Genomic DNA, 20,359 nt, shown 5'->3' with positions numbered 1-20,359 from the left:
CCTCTTGTAAGGCTAGAAGTCATGTGTTTGTATAGTTTATTTTTTGTACTTTTTATTCTTATATTGTCTTTGTATTCTCTTTGTATGTAATCTGGACTCTGAGTCTGTAATAAAAAAATCTATCTATCTATCTATCAGATCCAGTCTGCATAATCTGATTGAATTTTACTTTGGAACGAGCCTTGAGATGATATGTTTCATGAATTGGCGCTATAAATAAAATTGAATTGAATTAATAATAATAATAACGATAATAACAACAACAACAACAACAACAATAATAATAATAATAATAATAATAATAATAATAATAATAATAATAATAATAATAATAATGATAATAATAATGGTTTTTGAGGCAATGATTTCAGGATTTTTTTTAATTTAAATTCAGATCCTGGAGATTTAACTTCAAGTTGCTTCACAGCCTCTGCAGCTTATTTCTCTCATTAGATTTCTTGATGAACATAAAACAGGAACCATATCAACAAAGTGCAGCAACGTTCTGAAATCCCGCTGCTGTAAAGCTGCTGCTGCAGATTCAGGAGTGATTCCTCGGCACTTGGCCTCTGCTGAGCAAAGCGCTCCACATCCACACATCACAGCAACACATGCAGAGGCTGGGAGGAGATCCAGGAGCAGAACGCTCTGCAGGGGCTCCAGGCCCGGAGAACCCCGGGTTTCCTCCAGAAGGAGCTGGAGACCGTCCCAGGGGAGGCCGACTGGAGGGAATGGATCCATAAATGAATAAAAACGGGGTTTTCTCTAAATAAGTGAACTTATTAAGTGAAAAATAATTGTTCAAATAAGTCAGTATACTGATTTTCTGTGGAGGATACACGGTTCTTTGAAACATTACTTTCAGATCTTCTTCTGCACCACCTTGACCATCCAGGGAGGTGCTCCAGGATCCTGTTTGTGGACCTTCAGCACCATCAACCCAAACATCGTCCAGAACCTCGGCCAGCTCCCAGAACCGCCACCCGTCAGTGGATCAGCAGCTTCCTGAGCAGGCTGGACCCCCAGCCCCCCCCCCCCCCCCCCACACACTCCTCTTTTCTCCGTACACCGATGGCTGCAGATCAGCGGACCCGTCTGCTGAGTTTGCACACGGCACCGCTGTCGTCTGGCTGATCCAGGACGGGAAACAGAACCACCAGGAGCATAAGAAGATGGTGGGCTTATGGAGAAGCCCCCCCCCCCCCCCCCCCCTCCCCTCTCTGGACCTGAGCCAGGCACATTGGTACCGTTCAGAAGAAGGTCCTGCAGAGGCTGGACTTCCTGCAGCAACTTAAGAAGTACAGAAAGCAAAGGTCAGCTAACATCTCTGCAGACCCCACACATCCTGGACACAAGCTGCTTAGACTTCCACCACCAGGGCGGCGCTACACAGAAAACCCGCCGTCATTAAAAATATGCATATTTCTACTTAAAACATCTTCACTGAGAGCAAAGAAGATCTGGAGACAAATTCATGTTTGTTTGCACAAACTTGGTGAATAAATCTGACACAGATTTGGTTTCTGTTTCGTTAATTGGTCTCTAAATTGTCCACAGTGTCCATGGTTGTCCTGTGGTGGACAGACAGCCTGTCTGGACCCCAGCTGGGAGTTAAAGAGGGGCCTCTGGAGCATTTTAACACAGAAAGCATTCCTGGTGGAAAGGGAGAATAAAGTCAGCAATATTTTATTAAAATATCCCAACAAACAAAAAGGCAGCAGCGTTTATTAACAATAATAAAAGTATCTGAACTGCTCCTCTGTTCCTCTCCTGCCCCCTGCTGGTCACGGCTGAGACAGCAGCTGCTCTGATTTCTCCTTGGACTGAGGTTGAAGGGCACCAGGAGGTGTGTGTGTGTGTGTGTGTGTGTGTGCGTGTGTGTGTGTGCGTGTGTGTGTGTGTGTGTGTGTGTGTGTGTGTGTGTGTGTGCGTGTGTGTGTGTGTGCGTGTGTGCGTGTGTGTGTGTAAAGGTACGGTTCTTATTGCTGCTCTAAAACCTTCAGCAAGAACCAGAACCGAACATGATGCGCTCACATTCCCCTCACCAGAAGCTCACACTGCAGGGCTTCCTGGATGGGAACCCGCCTCCAGGGGGAACAGAGATTAAACGTCTCCTTTAAAGGAGCAATTGCATCAAACCGGACCTTCAGCTGGTTCTGTCGGTAAATGGACTATAAGGGGCTTTTCCAGACGTACGGAACCAAGAAAGAAACCAAAGTGCTACGTTTCCAAGAACAAATGAGTGTCTGTTTTTACTGTGTTTAAGTCATGAACTCCTGCTTTCAGGCAACATTTCATCTTAACAGGCCGGTACCAGGTTCTATGGATATGGACCCGGCCGGTGGGGTCGGTTGCTGCTGTTGATTTAAGGCCATCAGGTAATTAGGGTCCGTCGATCCGCCCCAGCCACATAGAGAGAATGGACTTAACTCAGAACAAAAGGGACTGGTGAAGAACTGCCAACAACAACTCTGAATCCCAGAATGCATTGCATCGACCCAGTGGGATGAAGGGCTGTCAGGAAGGAGCACATCACGCCACTGGAGATTCGCCGTGACCTCATGATGGCGTTCTGTTCCTGCAGCAGCGCTGCACTGGGGCATGCAGGAACGTTTTGATCTCGCTGGCCCAGTTAGAGAGCGCATCTTTGAAAAAACAGAGAAAGTACGGTTTTATCTGAGGAAGACTGACCTCCTCAATATGGCTACCTGAACTCCTGCAGAAAGAATCTGATCATAGATGAAGAGACAGAAGGTCTGACGTCACCAGCAGAACGGCACAGAAACAGCAGCTGCTGCGCCGAGGGAGTGAGCCAGGACTGAGAAACTGGCCTCATCAGGAGGCGCAGCAGGTCATGTCTGGGCAGACAAAATGATTTAACTAGGACAATATGGTCTATTTCATTACACTTTGCTGTGTTTTGTTGTGCTTTAAGTTCAGCTTCTGATTTAAGGTGCCAGACTGGGCCCTGAGCCGCTGATAGCTGTTAGGTGGTAACTGTTAGCTGTTAGCTTGTAGCTGTTAGCTGGTGGCTGTTAGGTGGTTGCTGTTAGCTGGTAGCTGTTAGCTGGTAACTGTTAGCTGTTAGGTGGTAACTGTTAGCTGGTAGCTGTTAGCTGGTAACTGTTAGCTGTTAGGTGGTAACTGTTAGCTGGTAGCTGTTAGGTGTTAGCTGGTAACTGTTAGCTATTAGCTGGTAGCTGTTAGCTGTTAGGTGGTAACTGTTAGCAGGTAACTGTTAGCTGGTAACTGTTAGCTATTAGCTGGTAGCTGTTAGCTGGTAGCTATTAGCTATTAAGTGTTAGCTGGTAGCTGTTAGCAGTTAGCTGGTAGCTGTTAGCTGGTAACTGTTAGCTATTAGCTATTAGCTGTTAGCTGGTAGCTGTTAGGTGGTAACTGTTAGCTGGTAGCTGGTAGCTATTAGCTGGTAGCAGTTAGCTGGTAGCTATTAGCTGGTAGCTATTAGCTGGTAGCAATTAGCTGGTAGCTATTAGCTGTTAGCAGTTAGCTGGTAGCTATTAGCTGTTAAGTGTTAGCTGGTAGCTATTAGCTGGTAGCTGTTAGGTGGTAGCTGTTAGCATTACGTACGTCAGAGTGCCTTCACTCCTGCAGCGTGAGCTTATTCTGGTTTTCAGCCTCCTCACCCCTCACTGAGCTGTGTAAGAATATCACAAGCTAGCTGGTGAGTACATACTCATTTGTACATCTTTAAAAAGGTTTCCATCCGCAGGTTTCTCCTCTTCCTGCTACCAAACATCCGACGTCTCCAACCGTCATCCGATCCAGTTGATCAGTGGCTGGACTGGGCCGGTGTCGGCACTGATATTTTGGTCAGAACCGCCTTTTGAAAGTACTTCTGTTGGTTTAAATGAAAATTTCTGCAATTAGCATCAAACATTATTAATTTCTCTCAGTTTTGCTTGGACCTGCAGCCTGACGGGACGGATGTCGGGTTTGAGGAGCTCTTCAAACGGGGCATTAATAATTCATGGTGCCTCTTTGGAAGAGAACTGGACTCTGTGTCTGCGCTCCTGGAAAAATAATTTCCTCTGGAAGTGAAGGAGACGGCTGCAGCTGTTCTCCGCCTTCAGGTGCAGACATGACCGGCCTGCAGATGCACAGAAGAGTTACCCTGCAGGCCTCGGTCCAAACTCTGCCGCTGAGCTGGAACCAGGACCCGGCCCAACTCTAAACCACCGTCAGACTCGCTGTGACAAGTGTGGAAGGTTTCTGAACCGCCCCAAAGGTAAAAATAATCCATCCCCCCATTTGTCAGGAATAAGATAATGGAAATCTTGTTAAATCAAGAGCAAATACAGTTATTTCAAGAAAGTTTTGCTTACTTTTAGTTCTCTTTTTGCAGTGTAAGAAATGTGTAAATCACAGTAGATCCAAAGGTAAAAACAAGGGTTTTGCTCATTTGTCGTATTAAAAGATGGTTGTCCAGTTTGCAAACTATTTTGAACAATTTAATTTCATTCTTTAAAAATAGTAAACCTTACTCTTTTTGGTCCAGCAATATAAGAATAATAATTAGGTCAGTTGTTTTAATTTAACTCAAAGCAGATTTTAATGTACCAAAGTTTGCATTTGAGTAATTAAATATCGTAGATAGATATTACTATGAAATTAAAGAGAATGTAGTGTGTTGTCATTCTACATCTTTATCATCCTCCTGTGCTGGTGGACCAGATCTTTCTTCATATGCAGATGAAGGGCCGCCCAGAATCAGTACAGGGGCCACAAACGGCCCTCGGGCCGCACTTTGGACCCGCCTGGTCTAAACCAATCCCGATTTATGGTGCCGATTCTTTCTTCCTCCACTTATATCAAAGAAAATGACACAATAAATGTCACACAAGTCTCCATTTTAACAAAAGATAGCAAACAGTGTAGAAAATCAGAATCAAGTTTAATCGCCAAGTAGGTTTGCACTTACAAGGAATTTGACTTGTAAGTGCTCCCAGCTGATAAACCTCTGAAATAAGCAGAACCAGATTAATGACATTTAGAAACAAGAGGTCTACTCGTGTACTTTTTATGCTAATCCCACAAATAAAATCTATTTTTGTTGAATGTAAACAATGAAGTGTTAGTAGAATAAACAGGAAGTGGAGGTCTGGGGGTTGAATGTGTTAATAAATTGCTGATTTATGCAGCGAAGCCTCTGAAGCTGCAGACTAGGGAAGGAAATGGAGAAACCACTTCCCCCAAGCCGCTTTCTGCAGACACGCAGCCCGGTTCGGCTGCGCTCGGCTCCGCTCGGCTGCGCTCGGCTTCCTCCGCCGTCTCACAACAACAAAAGCCGCAGACGATCAGCGTGCAGGCTCCGCCCCCTCCCCCCTCCCCCTCCCCTCTTCAAACCCGGTGATCCCACCTGCTTACCGTAAAGCCCGGCGCAGCGGCGCAGCAGTTTTCAGGGGGAGTGTCGCTCCGCTGCGGCATGCGCTCCACCACAGGGGGGAGGGGGGGGGGGGGGGGGGGGGCAGTGACGTAATGCTGTAGTAAAGGATGCATCCGCCCAAAATAAACCCACATTCCTCCTGTTGTTTACATCATGTCCAATTAGCGCTTTATGAAGCCTCTTTAACCCAGAAGTGTTTTAAAGTCTATTCTCTGAGATCCAGGGAGCCATGGAAGGACTTGAGAACCGGGTCCATGTTCTCTACGTTCTTAGTCTTAGTGGAAGGACTTCAGAACCGGGTCCATGTTCTCTACGTTCTTAGTCTTAGTGGAAGGACTTGAGAACCGGGTCCATGTTCTCTACGTTCTTAGTCTTAGTGAGGACTTCAGAACCGGGTCCATGTTCTCTACGTTCTTAGTCTTAGTGGAAGGACTTCAGAACCGGGTCCATGTTCTCTACGTTCTTAGTCTTAGTGGAAGGACTTCAGAACCGGGTCCATGTTCTCTACGTTCTTAGTCTTAGTGAGGACTTCAGAACCGGGTCCATGTTCTCTACGTTCTTAGTCTTAGTGAGGACTTCAGAACCGGGTCCATGTTCTCTACGTTCTTAGTCTTAGTGAGGACTTCAGAACCGGGTCCATGTTCTCTACGTTCTTAGTCTTAGTGAGGACTTCAGAACCGGGTCCATGTTCTCTATGATCAGTTCTACTAAAGATAAACATGGATTAGTTTCTCCAGATCCTGCTGAGACATCAGTCCTTTAATCCTGGAAATGTTCTCCAGGTTCTAGAAGGTCCACTTTGTCTTCAGATGGAGGTTCAGGTCTGAGTCCATCACTACTCCCAGGTTTCAGGTCTGATCAGTGGTTCCTAGCTGAAGCAGCTGAAGCTGTGAGCTAACTCTGGATCCAGACATGAGCGGGACTGTTGTGGAGGAAAACTTTCATTTTTCTACCGTTAAACTACAAGGAAACATGGAGAAGGGAAATTTAAATTAAAGCCAATAAGACAATTATAAGAAATATTAAAAGATATATGAATTCCTAATAAATAAATAAAGATGAGTAAAAATTATATATGTTAAAAAGTTTCATAAAAATAATGTGAAAAAAGTAAATATAGGGATTTGTATCAGCGTTAACACTGGTGTTAGTGTGACAGTGATGCAGGGTTGGGAGGTGCAAAGTCGTTTTTTAAATAACATCGGTAAATATCAGCCATATCAATAATATTAATATTGGATGTAGATGTCGGACCAACTTTTCACATCGTTGCGTCCTCAAATAAAAACTGGAATGAATAAATAAATGAAAAAAGCTACTTCTGTACAGCAGGTAAAATTAGTTCTGTCCGCTTTGTGCTCCAATCTCCTGATCTGTTGCATTTACCTGAAGATGAGGGGAATCTGTCACACTAACCAACCAGTTGGTTAGTTAATGTTTTCTGTTGGTTTAGTTAGTTAGTTAGTAGTTTCCTATTTACCAAGAATCAACAGGTTTGAAACTGAAACGTTCTAAAATCTGCCTGGAGATCCAAAGAACTGAATCTGGTGAAAAGGTTTAATGATTTTTGTCCCTCATAGTGAAACTCATCTATTACACAGTTTCATCTCAGAGTGAAACATTTAAAACCTTTTTTCCTAGTTATTCTGGTGGTTCTGGCTACAGAGAATGAGAACCCAAACTTCTCATAAAATTTAAATATTACATCAGGTGAATGAAAAGTTCATTTTAACAGAAATCTCAGGGTTCTGAAAGTTCTGTTCATTCCTCGGGTCTCGTTACCGAGTCTGGGCTCCGTCTGCATCAGTGGGGCGTGGCATGGAGGGACCAGCCTGTGGTTCTGCTCCCGTGTTCAGAAAGCAAAAATGCGGGGGGAGATAAATTGGTCAATGTTTCTAAATGTAAGGTAATTTAAAATTGCTAGCTTTAGGATGCATTTAGTTCTGCAATATATGCGTAACATTTCCAGAAAGAAAGAAACTAATGGTGTGTAGAATATTTTACAGTAGATAAATGAAGCATCTTTTTGTCAATAGTTTGCAAACGACTTGCTTTTTCACTGTTGGTTAAATAAATAAAACTGTTGCTCTTTAAGTTTATTTAAAGTTAACAAATTTTCTATAATATATATATATATATATATATATATATATATATATATATATATATATCAGGGCTATGGATATATAATATAATACTATGCAAACAAGCTCTTCAAAGAGATGTGTAACTTTTGTGGCTTTAAACCAAGTTTGTTTTGTTGGGCCGAGGGCAGAAGTGGTTCTGCGGGCCCAAAGGTCGCTGAGCTCTGGTCAATACGCCACAGATTCTCCATGGAGTTCTGGTCAGGCCCGTTTGCTGGCCGATCAAGCCCAGTGAGTGACATCATCATTGGACCAACTTTGGGTACCGTTTGTGGGCCGGTACTGGAAAATGACACCAGCATCTCCATGAAGCGCCCTAGAACGTCCTGGTAGACGGCTGACCAGAACCAGCAGATGACATGAAACCCAAACCATCACTGACGGTGGAAACTTCACTCTGGACCTCTCCTCTCCGCCTCCAGACTCTGGGACCTTGGTTTTCAGATCAAATGGAGAATTTACTTCTGAAGAGGGGACTTTGGACCACTGAGCAGCAGTCTGGTTCTGTTTCTCCTCAGCACGGCTAAGACGGGTCGCCCACGTGTCGGATCCTCGCCGCATTTCTTCCTTCCAGACAACTTTCTATGAGTATTTGTTTCCCAATGTTCTGAGACACTGAACTTTGGGTTTTCATTAGACATAAATAGCAAAAGTACAAGAAATAAAGGGTTGGAATGTTTCACTCAAAGATTAATGAATCTACATGAGTTTATCTTTCTGAAATTAGGGACAAAAACATTGAGCTTTTCCACCATATTCTGATTTTAGGAGCAATACTGGCAGTTAATGTCTCGGTTATCCGGGTCACCACAACAGCAGCCGGACTTTCGCTCTGTTTTTCCTGAAAGAACCTAGCGAAAGTCCGGTTGCCTCCGATTTAGGCCTGTCTGCTGGTTGATGGTCTAAAACCAGGAGATCTGACGCATCTCAGGTTGTCTTTGAATTAAACGCGTTTTATGCCGCTGCGCGCGCCTAAAAGAGAACATTTCCCGGGAGTTTTCCAGGTAAAAACCAGAGAGGAAGTCTGACATTTGGGAATTATACTGCTGTTATTCTCTGAAAGCCAAAATGGCGTCACGGCCAAGGCAGCCACATGTGGGCGGGAAAATGCCGCTGCGCCTCTACTCGGCTATTTTCGGCCTCCGTCGGAAAACATGCGGAGCAGCAGTAGCAGCGAGCGACGTGGAGCGCGCAGCCGCCGGAGGAGCACCGCGACCCGGGCGAGATTTCCCCCAGCGTGCGGTCAGGGTGTGGGCGCGGGGAGCGGGCAAGAGAAGCATGAGAGAGGCCTCCAAGCGCAGGGGCCGAGATCATGAACGGGGCCGTGTACATTTCGTTTTTCCAGGGCCAGCTGGAGTCCGTGCTGGAGCAGGTCGTTCAGCTCGCCGTCCAGGAAATCAGCAAGTCGGTGGGCTCCAGCCTGAACGCGCTGCTGCTGGAGACGGCCGCCAAGGAGCAGGAAAACCGCCGGCTCCGCACGCAGCTGCAGACCCGGGAGGGCCGGGAGGGCCGGGGCTCCACCTCCCCGGAGGACGGAGGCTCCGCGGCCGTCGGTAGGAGCAGCAAGGCGGGCGACGAGCGCGGCGACGGCGGCAGGACAAAGCCCGAGCCACGCGGCGCCGGAGCGCGAGGCGGCGAGCCCGTGACGTCGGTGGACCCGCGGCGCCTGGAGCAGAGAGGACGGGTCGTAGGTGAGCCGCGGGACGCGCAAACACAGCGAGAGCCGCGGGGGATCCCGGGGAGGCGTTGCGTAAGCGGCTCAGCGCTGTAAACAGGCTGCAGACGCGCGGAGGCCTGCGGGGGGTGGGACCAGGATCCCCGGCCTGTCCTGGCGCCCCGGACCGGGCGCAGCAGCGGGAGAGGGCGGGCGGCGGGGAGCGCGCAGCCGCCGCGCGTAAAGCTGCTTACAGGGAGGAGGTGGCCTAGTTTGAGAGAACCTGCGACAGAACCGGTTCTGGAGGGAAGCGGGTCGGGTCACCAACAAAGAGCCTGGCAGGTTAAAAATAAACAGGGCCTCCTTCACCCGGCGTGTAGGTCATAAACAAGAGCCGCAGGCCGGGTGACAGGGGGGCGCTGGGACAAAGAGGCTGCTGGGGGGGGGGGGGGGGGGGGGTTAGGAGAGTCCGGGACGGGCCTGCAGGAGAAGAAGGAGACCCAGGAAGTTCAGGACAGGATGGAGGGACGGTTCCCCGGAGGAGGTCTGACCTCTGAAGGAGAAGCTGGTGTTACCATGACCAGTCAGACCCCCGGGGGGTGAAGGACACCCAGGTTTATCTGCTGGGGGGGGCGGACCTCCACAGGCTAGATGTTTATGGGCCGGACCCCAGCAGGAGGTTCAAATTCATCCCCTGGTCTCCATAAAGGCGGCAGCTCCACATCCGCCACGCTGGAGAACCTTCCATGCAGGAAAGGAACCGGTCGGCTTTGCTGAACGGAGAGTTTGCTGTTTTATTTATTATCAGTTTAAACCATTTAACAGGTTCTGGGTTCGGGTTTAGTAGATCCAAAACGTTCTTCGGTCGGACAGGGAACCTCCTGCAGAACACGGTGTCCCTCAGGGCCGTGCTCCTGGCCCTTTAACGTCCTCTCAGCCTCTCAACAATTAAAAAAGCTGTTTTATTTTTTATTTTTTACACCGCAGATGAGTTGATTTCATCGCTTTACTAAATAACTTTATTCGCTGCTTCAAACGACTGGTCCAGTTTTTTTTATCAGCTTTTAATGTTTCAGAAACAAAATTAAAGATCTATTGTGCATTTGTGCTTTAGCCTCCTGCTGCTCGGGTCAGCTGCTGTTTGTTCCGGAGAACCGGTTCTGGAAAAGAGCTGGAACCAGTTTTATGGAGAACAATAAATACCGCTGCCAGATGTCTGAGCAGAACCAGCAAACCTCGCCGCTCTGAACCTCAGATCTGAGATTCTGGTTCTGCCGTCTGATTGGAGGAAAGGAAAGGTTCTTGTCTCTCCATCATGTGTCGCCACGTTTTCTGTCATCATGATCCTCCCCCCGAGCGATGCGGAGCCCGTTTTCATCCAGCCGGGTCGGGTCCTGCAGGAACTGCTTCTGACCCGGTTCTGTTTCAGTGCTCCAGGTTTGCTTCTGTGTTGTTGCTCTAAGCAGCGGCGGATTAACGGCTGAACGGGAGAAATCTGATCCTGGATCAGCTGTGCAGCAAACGGCACATCTGTGACTGGATCCTTGCCGTTCTTAATTACCTGCGTTTAATTGGACCGTGTGCTGATGTAATTGGTGCCAGACGCGTCTGCGGTACAAAGTCCTGACTGGACCTTCAGCTGTGAACGGTTCCCCCGCAGCTTAGAAAGAAAAGACTCAGAGTCAGGACGATTTCCTTTAGACCTGCAGGTTCTCCGCCGTCCTTCACGGGTCCGTTTCCTCCCAAGCAGAGAGTCCAGGTTCCTGACCGTCAGAACCGCTCGGGTTAGAGAAATGGCACTAATCGGTTAATTTGGACAGTGTTAAAACCACGATTAATAAAAAATGATTACATTTTATTTATATAGCACCAATTCCCAACACACATCATCTCAAGGTTCTTTCCAAAGTCAGCTTCCATCAGATCCTCCAGGTTGGTGAGAAAGTTTCCTCTCTAAGGAAACCCAGCAGGTTGCATCAAGTCTCTCCAAGCAGCATTCACTCCTCCTGAAAGAGCGTAGAGCCACAGTGGACAGTCGTCTGCATTGTTGATGGCTTTGCAGCAATCCCTCATACTGAGCGTGCATGAAGCGACAGTGGAGAGGAAAAGTCCCCTTTAACAGGGAGGAGAACCTCCAGCAGAACCAGAACCAGGCTCAGTGTGAACGCTCATCTGCCTCCACCCACTGGGGCTTAGAGAAGACAGAGCAGAGACACAGAAAGCTCAGAAGCTCACATTGACCCAGGAGTACTTTCTATGTTAGAGAAGACAGAGCAGAGACACAGAAAGCACAGAAGCTCACATTGACCCAGGAGTACTTTCTATGTTAGAGAAGACAGAGCAGAGACACAGAAAGCTCAGAAGCTCACATTGACCCAGGAGTACTTTCTATGTTAGAGAAGACAGAGCAGAGACACAGAAAGCACAGAAGCTCACATTGACCCAGGAGTACTTTCTATGTTAGATGGTAGGGCAGGACGATAATTCAATAACAATATATATCAATAGATATACATGTTGTCTATTGAAAAAAAAAGGTCAATAAAAGTTCAATAGAAGACAGTTTTCCTTCTTAATGTATTCTAACATGTAGGTTAATATTACATCCTCTCAGCCAATCACAACGCAGACTCAGGAACCAAGCTCCTCCCCCTTCAAAGAGATCAGAGAGTACACATTCTTTTTAATTTTTTAAAAACTTGTAGTTTTGGTAAAAAGTTGGTTGAATAAAGGGTTGAGTTTGATTTCAGTGTTTGTGAGTTTTGTGTCTAAAAATACGTCATGAAGCAACAGCATAAAACAGCCAGTTTTAAAGTTATTGATAATTATCGATGTTGATCAATATGATTTTATTCTATACCAGCCCTGTTAGTTGCTAATAGTGGATGATCTTCAGGCATCATGGAGGAGGGCGGGGCTTGTGGTCAAAATGGCCGTTAGTCACAGTCAACTTTGTCGTCACAGTTTTCAGTCATAGTTCCTGGTCGCCTGCGGCGCTGGGTGACCCGGTCCAGAAATGCTAAACTTAATACTGATGCTAAGAAAAACACAGGCGTGTGCTGCCCTGAAAGGTCCCATCTGGAATCAGTTCTTTACGACTTCACAAGGGTGCAAAGCGAGCCAGAGACCCGGGTGTTTTGAGTCCTGTGAGCCATATGTGTCGTGGGCTGGGCGATTAAATAGATTTTTTTTTTTTTTTAGATTAATTTGATTTTGCAACTCCTGAAGATTTAATTTTGGAAAATGGAGATTTTCTTGTTTGCCGATCCATGAAACTTTGCACTTTACCTGAAAGAGGAAATTGTTTTGGTAAAAGCAGCGATGATAAATATATCTTTAGGAAAACATATTGTCAAAATAGTCCAGCACTTTAATTTATTCATTTAGTTATTTTTAAGTTGGTGTGAAGTTAAACAAATGAAGTGAAACCTGTTAATGTGTTAATCAACTAGCAGCAAACATTTTGTTTATTTTTTATTATTTACTATGACATGGCCGCCATCTTGTTTTATAAGCACGTTTTAAAGCTCAGAATAAGTTCTCCTAGATGAGATTATTGAAATAAAAGTTTTTATGAACCAAAAGGGAAGAAAAGCGATTAATGGGATTTGGTAAAATAAAAACGTTATTTTTAAGCCATACGATGAATCATCTGTTGGTCTCTGATTCTGATCAGACCCGCCATGCAGATCCAGGATCAGCCGGTGTGGCTTGAGCTCCGGATCACATTCTGAACAGGTTCTTGCTTCGGTACGCGGACCTCCTCAGCCTCTGAGCATTCAGCTGGAGAAGGAAACCAAGTAGAAAGGAGAAAGGCTCTGAGCCTGATAGCAAAACCTAAAGGAGCCTAAAAGAAACCTTCAGAAAGCTAAAAGAACCGAGTTTTAATCTGAGGAACGGGCCTCAGATCTTTGAGTTTTAAGGAGTAAAAACTCGTGTCTGGAACGATGGAGGAACGCTGCCTGGACCTGCAGCTGTGGTGGATCTAACAGAACCTCCTCGTCCACGTTTAGCCGCTTTCCTGTTGCTAGAAGACCAGGAAGCGTGAAGGTTCCAGACTGAGGACCAACAGCGAGAAGACAGAAGGAACCCAGACATGTCTGCTCCACCACAGCGACGCTTCCTGCTGATCCGTGGAAAACCAGGCCAGCGTCATGGCCGCCGCCGCAGGGGGTCTGAGGACCGCCCTCAGCCAATCCCGTGCCTCCGTAGGTGCAGGGGGGCGGGGCTTGAAGCCAGCAAACAGTGTGATGCAGTGAGGCAGGAAAATGACACGCTGACCTATAAATCTGTTTGCTGCAGAGGAACGTTTAGGGGATGTGGTTCTGTCCGTAAACCTGGTGGTTCTGGTTCTGATGACCCAGAACCACCACCTTTCACCTTTAATGCTGCTGGAAAGTTACCTGAAGTCAGACATGAAATGATCAAATAATCCATTTAAAGCTGCAGAGCTGAGCCTCTGGATCAGAACCAGAACCTCTTCCCAGAGGAAGCTGGTCTGAATTATGGGTCAGAACAGTTCTGGGTGTTTTATCGCGTTATATCGCAGCTTTTTTCACACTATTATTAAAATGTATTCATTATTTTCCAACACCGGGCTTTTATATAAACGTCTGTGGCTTTTTTTACTGCTGGGACGCTTTCTGTCAAGGCTGTAATCAAAGTATCGTTTACTTTGGCCTATAAAATGACACAAAATACTAAAAAGTTGCACAATAGAAACTATTTTTATTGTGCAAAATGCAACATATTTAAAATAGAAATAAAAAGATGTTTCATAACAAAACATTTTCTGATGGTTCCACAAAGACAATAAATCACTAAAACATTCATTTTTAAATATTCAAGTGTTGCAAATATTTACGTGTTGCACAATTAAGACAAGTTTAATATCAGTTAACTGTTATCCTTGAAGCCAAGGTATGCAAGTTTTTTTTTAAAAGGTCACAAATAAAACAAAAACTCCAAATTTTAATGATATTATCCACATGCATAGCTATATGTATTATATTATACAATATTATACAGTATTATATGAACTGCTGCCGGCGTTGCGCTGCTTTCTCAGCCATGCTGAGGTAAGGTGGGAAATGAGAACCGGTGCAGCAGAACCTGCTGATGCTGCAGGACGTCGTGGGTCAGGGATGTTTATCCCACAACATGTTTTAGTGATTTTCCTCCAAAACGGAAGAAAGACCAAAAACAGGCGGAGAAAGGAGGTTCCCTGAATAGAAACCAGAGTTCCTGCTGCTTCAGTGGCCACATTTTAGGGCTTATTTAAAATATCTGTTCAGATTAACTTGGAACTGATTCCCGACTCAGAACCGGTTCCTGAATGGTTTTTGACTCTCAAGACAGTGGTGGTTCTAGACCAAATTTAGCAGGGTGGGGCCAGTGTTTTTTCACTGGGGCACAAAACAAAAGACTGGGGGAAAAAACTAAACAGGTCAACATTTCGTCGTTTAATATATTAAGTAAGCCAAAGAGCCAATTACGGCTCTGGAACTGCAGGTTGCAGACCCCTGATCTTTTCTCAATACGGCGGGAGCTTAATGTGGAACAACTTAATTTTTTAATTAGTTATTTTTGTATATTTATTTTTTTTATTATTTTGTTATTTTATTATTGGGTAAAATCATAAATGTAAAAAATACAACTGATCCAAATGACCAGTCAATCACGGTATCTTTGTCAGAATTTATCATCCTAAGAAATTTTATATCATGTCTTTAGTACAGGGGCCATAACAGGGGCCAGGAACAGTTCTAGAGGGGCACTGGCCCCTGTCTAGAACCGCCCCTGTCTCAAGATGTTCCTGCTTGTTAAAAGTTGACTGATTTCTTCTGAACGGGTCTGAGCCTCTAGTTCTCCAGCCAGGAGAATCTTCTCTGTAGGAGGCAGGGAGATGATCCATCCAGGACCTGAAGCTGAATCAGTGGATCAGATTCTGGTCCTGTTTATCGGTCCGATCAGGTCTGAAAACTGCGGTTGCTCCCACCGGAGATCTTTAGTGGTTTTAAAACTGTGACTTTTTCATGTTCTGTTATACCGTGAGTCATGGAACCGTCCCATGCCTGGTTCTCTGGGGATGTTCTCCTCACTGAGAGGAGAACCCTGAGAACCAACCTGGCCGGTTCTCTGCTGAAATCGCCAGCCCACGGGTAAACGTTGATGTTGTGTGCGTCTGCAGACCAGCTGAAGTCCGTCATGGAGCAGGTCCTCGCCTTCGCTCTGCGCGAGCTCACCAAGATCGTGGAGGCGTCGTTCGACGACCTTCTGCTGGAGATCACCAAGATGGAGAAGGAGCAGCAGACGCTGGAGGAGAAGCTGGGGAGGAGCTCCGAGCGCGGGGGGGCAGAGAAGGGGCGAGGAGGGAGGAGGCGGGGCTCCGTCAACGACTCGGTGTCACCCAGCGGGTCCGAGGACACCCGGGAGGAACCGGCCGAGGAGTCCAAGGAGACGCCGCCGCCGCCGGCAGAAGGTGAGTGGTCAGTGCTTCCTGGTTCTGGTCCGACCCGTTCTTTCCAGGTCTGATTGTTAACCCCCCCCACCTCCCTCCTCCAGGACCCGAGCGTCCCCCGGACCGCCCCGCCCCCCAGGACTGGGTTCCCATCCTGGACAAGGTCTTCGGCCAGAAATGGTGCAGCGAAGTCTGGCCGATGAAAGGCGAAGGCGGCGACGGCTGCGGCGATGGGCGGAGCCTGAGTGAGGGGGGGGCTCGCCATGGAGACCTCGTCTCCTCGGTGATCCTGCAGCCCTCCCCCTCCTCCCCCCAGCAGGACCCCCGCTGGACTCCTCTGGAGGACATGGAGGTGTTTTCTCCTGATGATCAAGATGCTGCCGACAGTCAGACTACAGCTGCCGCCGCCGCCTCACCTGTCCCTGGACCCCCCCTCAGCCCTTCAGGTGAGGAAAATAAACGCACCTGAGTAAGAAAATCTTAAGATACTGACAGGAATGTTTCCTGCTGGGTGTCCAACGTGTGGCCCGCGGGCCGTTTGTGGCCCTGCGCTGATTTTGTGCGGCCCTCCAACAAAGATTTGGCCGACCGGCGCTGATGGCTGGTGCAGATGGAAATGTTTAAATTTACTATAAACAAGTTAAAATGTTACAATATAATGTCGGGTACGACACAAACATTTGTCTTTTAATAAGCAGACTTTTAATATTGACTTTAATTACGTCTATACGACTTTTACTGAAATGGAGATTGGAAATTGGCTAAATACAGTCTAATATCTATTTAAATTATCATATTTTGTTGAGCAGGTTAAAAAAAAAATCACTATATTTTAATGAGTATTTGTATTAATTTTTTTGCCCTCGAGCACTTTTGATTTGACAGTTTTGGCCCATTAGCCAAAAAGTTTGGACATGGCTGATTTACTGATTAGTAATAAATTTAATACGAAAATACCAGCATTTAAGTTGAATATTTCAGAAAATCTCAATATTCTGCTGACTAAATTCATATAAAATGAATAAAAGTGCCAATAAACCGAAAGGAAGAAACAAATAAGGGTTGGATGCACTTTAAAATACTACTACTACTACTACTACTACTACTACTACTACTACTACTAATAATAATAATAATAATAATAATAATAATAATAATAATAATAATAATAATAATAATAATAATAATACTAAAATAATAATAATAATACAAATACTAATAAAATGACAGGTTTTAATAAATATAATTGAAAGAAAAGATAAACATTAAAACAAGTTAAATTCTTGACAATCTTTGTGAAATGTTGGTAAAATATTTTTTCTGTTAAGGTATTGAGATTATCTTTTAATAAATGACTCCATGAATAAAATTAATAATTTAAACAACGAAGCAATTAAAAAGTTAATCACATAAAACAGTAAAATGTCTCGTAATAAAACAAATTAAATAATTAAAAGAGGAGTTTTCACGTCTGCCGTCCACTAGAGGGCGATAGTCTGACGGAAGCGTCCTCATTGGTCAGTTTCCCTCCTGGCTGATCTGTGACCTCTGACCTCCCTCAGACTGCCGCTCCTCCGCCTCCATGCTGCACCGCCTCCTCACGCTGCCGTCTCAGCTGCTGGGCGACGACGACGACGCCGAGGCCAAGGAGACGCTGATGGCCATGGCGACCAACGGCGGCAGCGAGCAGCGGGACGACGGCGAGCCGCCCGACCGGGTCCGGCCGGAGGAGGACGAGGAGGACGAGGAGGAGGGAGACAAGGGGAGGAAGGTGAGGCCGCGGGTTCCTTCAGCGGGGGTTCTTGTCCGGTTCCGGTTCTGACGCCGTGCTCCTTTGTGTCCGGCAGACGAAGCGGCGCCGCGTGTGGTCCGAATGCGAGGAGTGCGGCCGCAGGTTCAGCCGGATGTCGCTCCTGAAGGCCCACCGCCAGACTCACGCCGGCGATGCGGGCGGCGCCGACACGTCCTCGTCTCCGCCGGCCGGCGCCGCCTCGCCGCTCCGCTGCTCCGAGTGCGGCAAGAGGTTCTCCTCCAACACGCGGCTCCACAGCCACGTCCGGACCCAGCACCCGGAGAACCGGTCCTGAGACCGACAGCCCAGGGTCCGGCACACGGTACCCCGGTGCTTTTACTCTGAAAGGCAGCAGGAAGTGGGATCAGGGAGGCCCGTTTTACCTCAGAACCAGAGCGGAGTTCCGGTTCTAACGTGCAAACTGGATCGGCTTGAACAGAAACCCAGAAGAACCGAGATCTTCACCAACAGAAGGCAGTTTTTCATGAATTTCAACGTTTCTGGGGTTCAGAAGCAAAACAGAAGGAGCGAGTTAAGGGAACCAGAACCAGAACCAGAGGTCCAGACCCAGGGAGACCAGTTACCGAGCTGCAGCTATTCATCGTTTGTTGAACCGAAGTCTGTTGCCGGTGGACGCGGCTCGCGGTCCGCCGCCATTTTTATCCACTTTTCTGACAAAGTGACAAACTAAAGCGAGGTCCAGAGAGGTTCCCGCCCGGAACCAGAACCACTGGAGGAGGACCGACCTGCAGGTCTGATCTGAGATCTGAGCTGAGGTGAAGGTTTCACGGCCGCAGGACTCAGAACTGAACTCGGACCAGAATCTGACCCAGGAACCAACCGGACCCTTCTTCTTCTTCTTCTTCTGCTCTTCCTGCTATTCCTTGTGTAAAATAGTCCTCCAGCTGAACAGGAAGTGATGTCAGACGCCTCTCCTGCCCCCTGATGGCATTTAGTTTGTCTCATTGGATCAGAACCTGGATTCTCTAAGTGCCCTTTTTGTTTGAACCTTGGGGTTCTGGGGGTTCTGTGGGGGGGGGGGGGGACTCTGTCTATAGTTGATCCTCTGCTCCCTCGCGCCGCCATCTTGCTTCAGATTCTTGATGTTTACACGCGTTTACCCGACCCGGACCAGACGTACGGAAGCTCGTTACTGCCAGCAGAAGCAGGAAATCCCATTTCTGACGTTTCGTTATTTACGCTGCCGTCGATAATCTGAGACCGAGGCAGAAAACTGGACCTGGACGGGATTCTGGTCGCGTCTTTCTGACAACCTTCAGCTCCCAGGTGTTAGAAAAACGCTTCATTTAAATAACATCCGTCAGAAATACAGATAAAAACAATGAGCCGCTTGATTTAAAGGCTAAAAGGTTTTAATCCCCACAGCTGAATAGAGCGTTTATAAAATATCGCCAACAGGTCAGAGGATTATTGTGTAAAAAAATACAAATCTAAGCATAAATCAGATTTTTATTGCTAAGCTCAGATATGTTTTAGCACTTAGACTCGTTTTTAACGCTCTTATTGTTAATGTAATGAAATATAAATAAAGAAACGTGCTGAAAATTTAACTTTAAAAGAAAATAAGACTGTTTAGTGATCGCGGCTCGGCATGCAATAAAAAATAAAATAATTAAACAAAGTCGTCTTTAAAAAGAGAAAATGGAAAAATCAAAATGAGAAAAGAAATCTCTCTAAAACCAGCACTTCTGTTATTAAATTAACGATTTAGTTTTTCACGTGAAAACAACAAAACGAAGACAAACGAACATTTATTGTAGATTTATCGTTTTTAGTCTTTGCTGTTCCACGAAAATGTCGATTTAAGCAAAAATTATTGACATTTTGTCCGTTTAATCCTTCAAAAATAATTAATTTTTTTAAACGGCCATGATTTCCAGCTACAGGCGTTCCATGTTGATCCTTAGATGTTCTACCTGACGGCCCAGCGGTGGTTCTGTTCTGGAGTCCAGAGGAAGATTACCGGGCCGACCCACTGGATGGTCTCACGGTTCCGTCTCTAGACGCACCGACGCTGTTTTAATCCTTGGCGGTCGCGCCTCGCCTCGCCGTGAAGCTTCTGGACCCGTTTGGACCGGAACCGTTGCTCGTTCAGTGGCGTTTCTGCAGATCAGGTCCGTTTCTGGGGGAACTGGTTCCGCCGTCGGCCCGTTTTTCCCGTCTCTGTTCTGGTTTTTGCTTCGCTGACGTCTCGGGTCGGACGGATTCGTTTGCACTCAGCCTCCACACGTGTTCACATACCTCATTTTTTAAAAGTGTTTCTGTGTCCAAACAGACCCGATTACCTCAGATGTACAGTTCTGATGTTTGACTAGATCAATGTGGACTTTCTTGGAGTTTGGTGTGTTTTTGGGTGCGTGTCAGATTTTCCCACGGAGCCTGAAGCTGTTCGTTAAACACCTTTTACTGAAAAACACAAGTTTTATACGTAGAAGTTAAATATTAATTTGCTTTTTTTAGGGATTTATCAAAAGAAATGGACCAGATGGATAAAAAAACACTCAGCGGCCACTTTATTAGGTACACCTGTCCAACTGCTCGTTAACGCACATTTCCAATCAGCCAATCACGTGGCAGCATTTAGGCATGCAGACGTGGTCCAGATGAGCTGCTGCAGTTCACACCGAGCATCAGAACGGGAAAGAAAGGTGATTTAAGTGACTTTGAACATGGCATGGTTGTTGGTCTGTTTCAGAAACTGCTGGTCCACCGGCTGCCACTCCTCTCAGCTAAGAACAGGAAACTGAGGCTATAATTCACACAGGCTCACCAAAACTGGAGAATAGATGATTGGAACAACATTTTCTGGTCTGATGAGTCTCCATTTCTGCTGCCACATTCGGATGTTAGGCTCAGAATCTGGCATCAACAGTTCAGGCTGCTG

General features: G+C 46.4%; 1 protein-coding gene across 1 annotated transcript; it reads left to right on the top strand.

The window, feature by feature from the left end:
• Window positions 1-8,613: 8,613 nt before the first annotated feature.
• Window positions 8,614-19,811, top strand: si:dkeyp-113d7.10. The gene is made up of 5 exons (XM_021313493.2): window positions 8,614-9,239; window positions 15,393-15,683; window positions 15,767-16,108; window positions 17,225-17,433; window positions 17,510-19,811. Exons 1-5 carry the CDS (start codon window positions 8,861-8,863, stop codon window positions 17,747-17,749), a joined length of 1,461 nt encoding a protein of 486 aa, XP_021169168.2. The 5' UTR covers window positions 8,614-8,860; the 3' UTR covers window positions 17,750-19,811.
• The last annotated feature ends 548 nt before the right edge of the window (window positions 19,812-20,359 follow it).

This window comes from Fundulus heteroclitus, chromosome 16 (genome assembly GCF_011125445.2).
Source record: "Fundulus heteroclitus isolate FHET01 chromosome 16, MU-UCD_Fhet_4.1, whole genome shotgun sequence".
Taxonomy (NCBI): domain Eukaryota; kingdom Metazoa; phylum Chordata; class Actinopteri; order Cyprinodontiformes; family Fundulidae; genus Fundulus; species Fundulus heteroclitus.
This window is presented reverse-complemented; position numbering and strand designations above follow the sequence as displayed.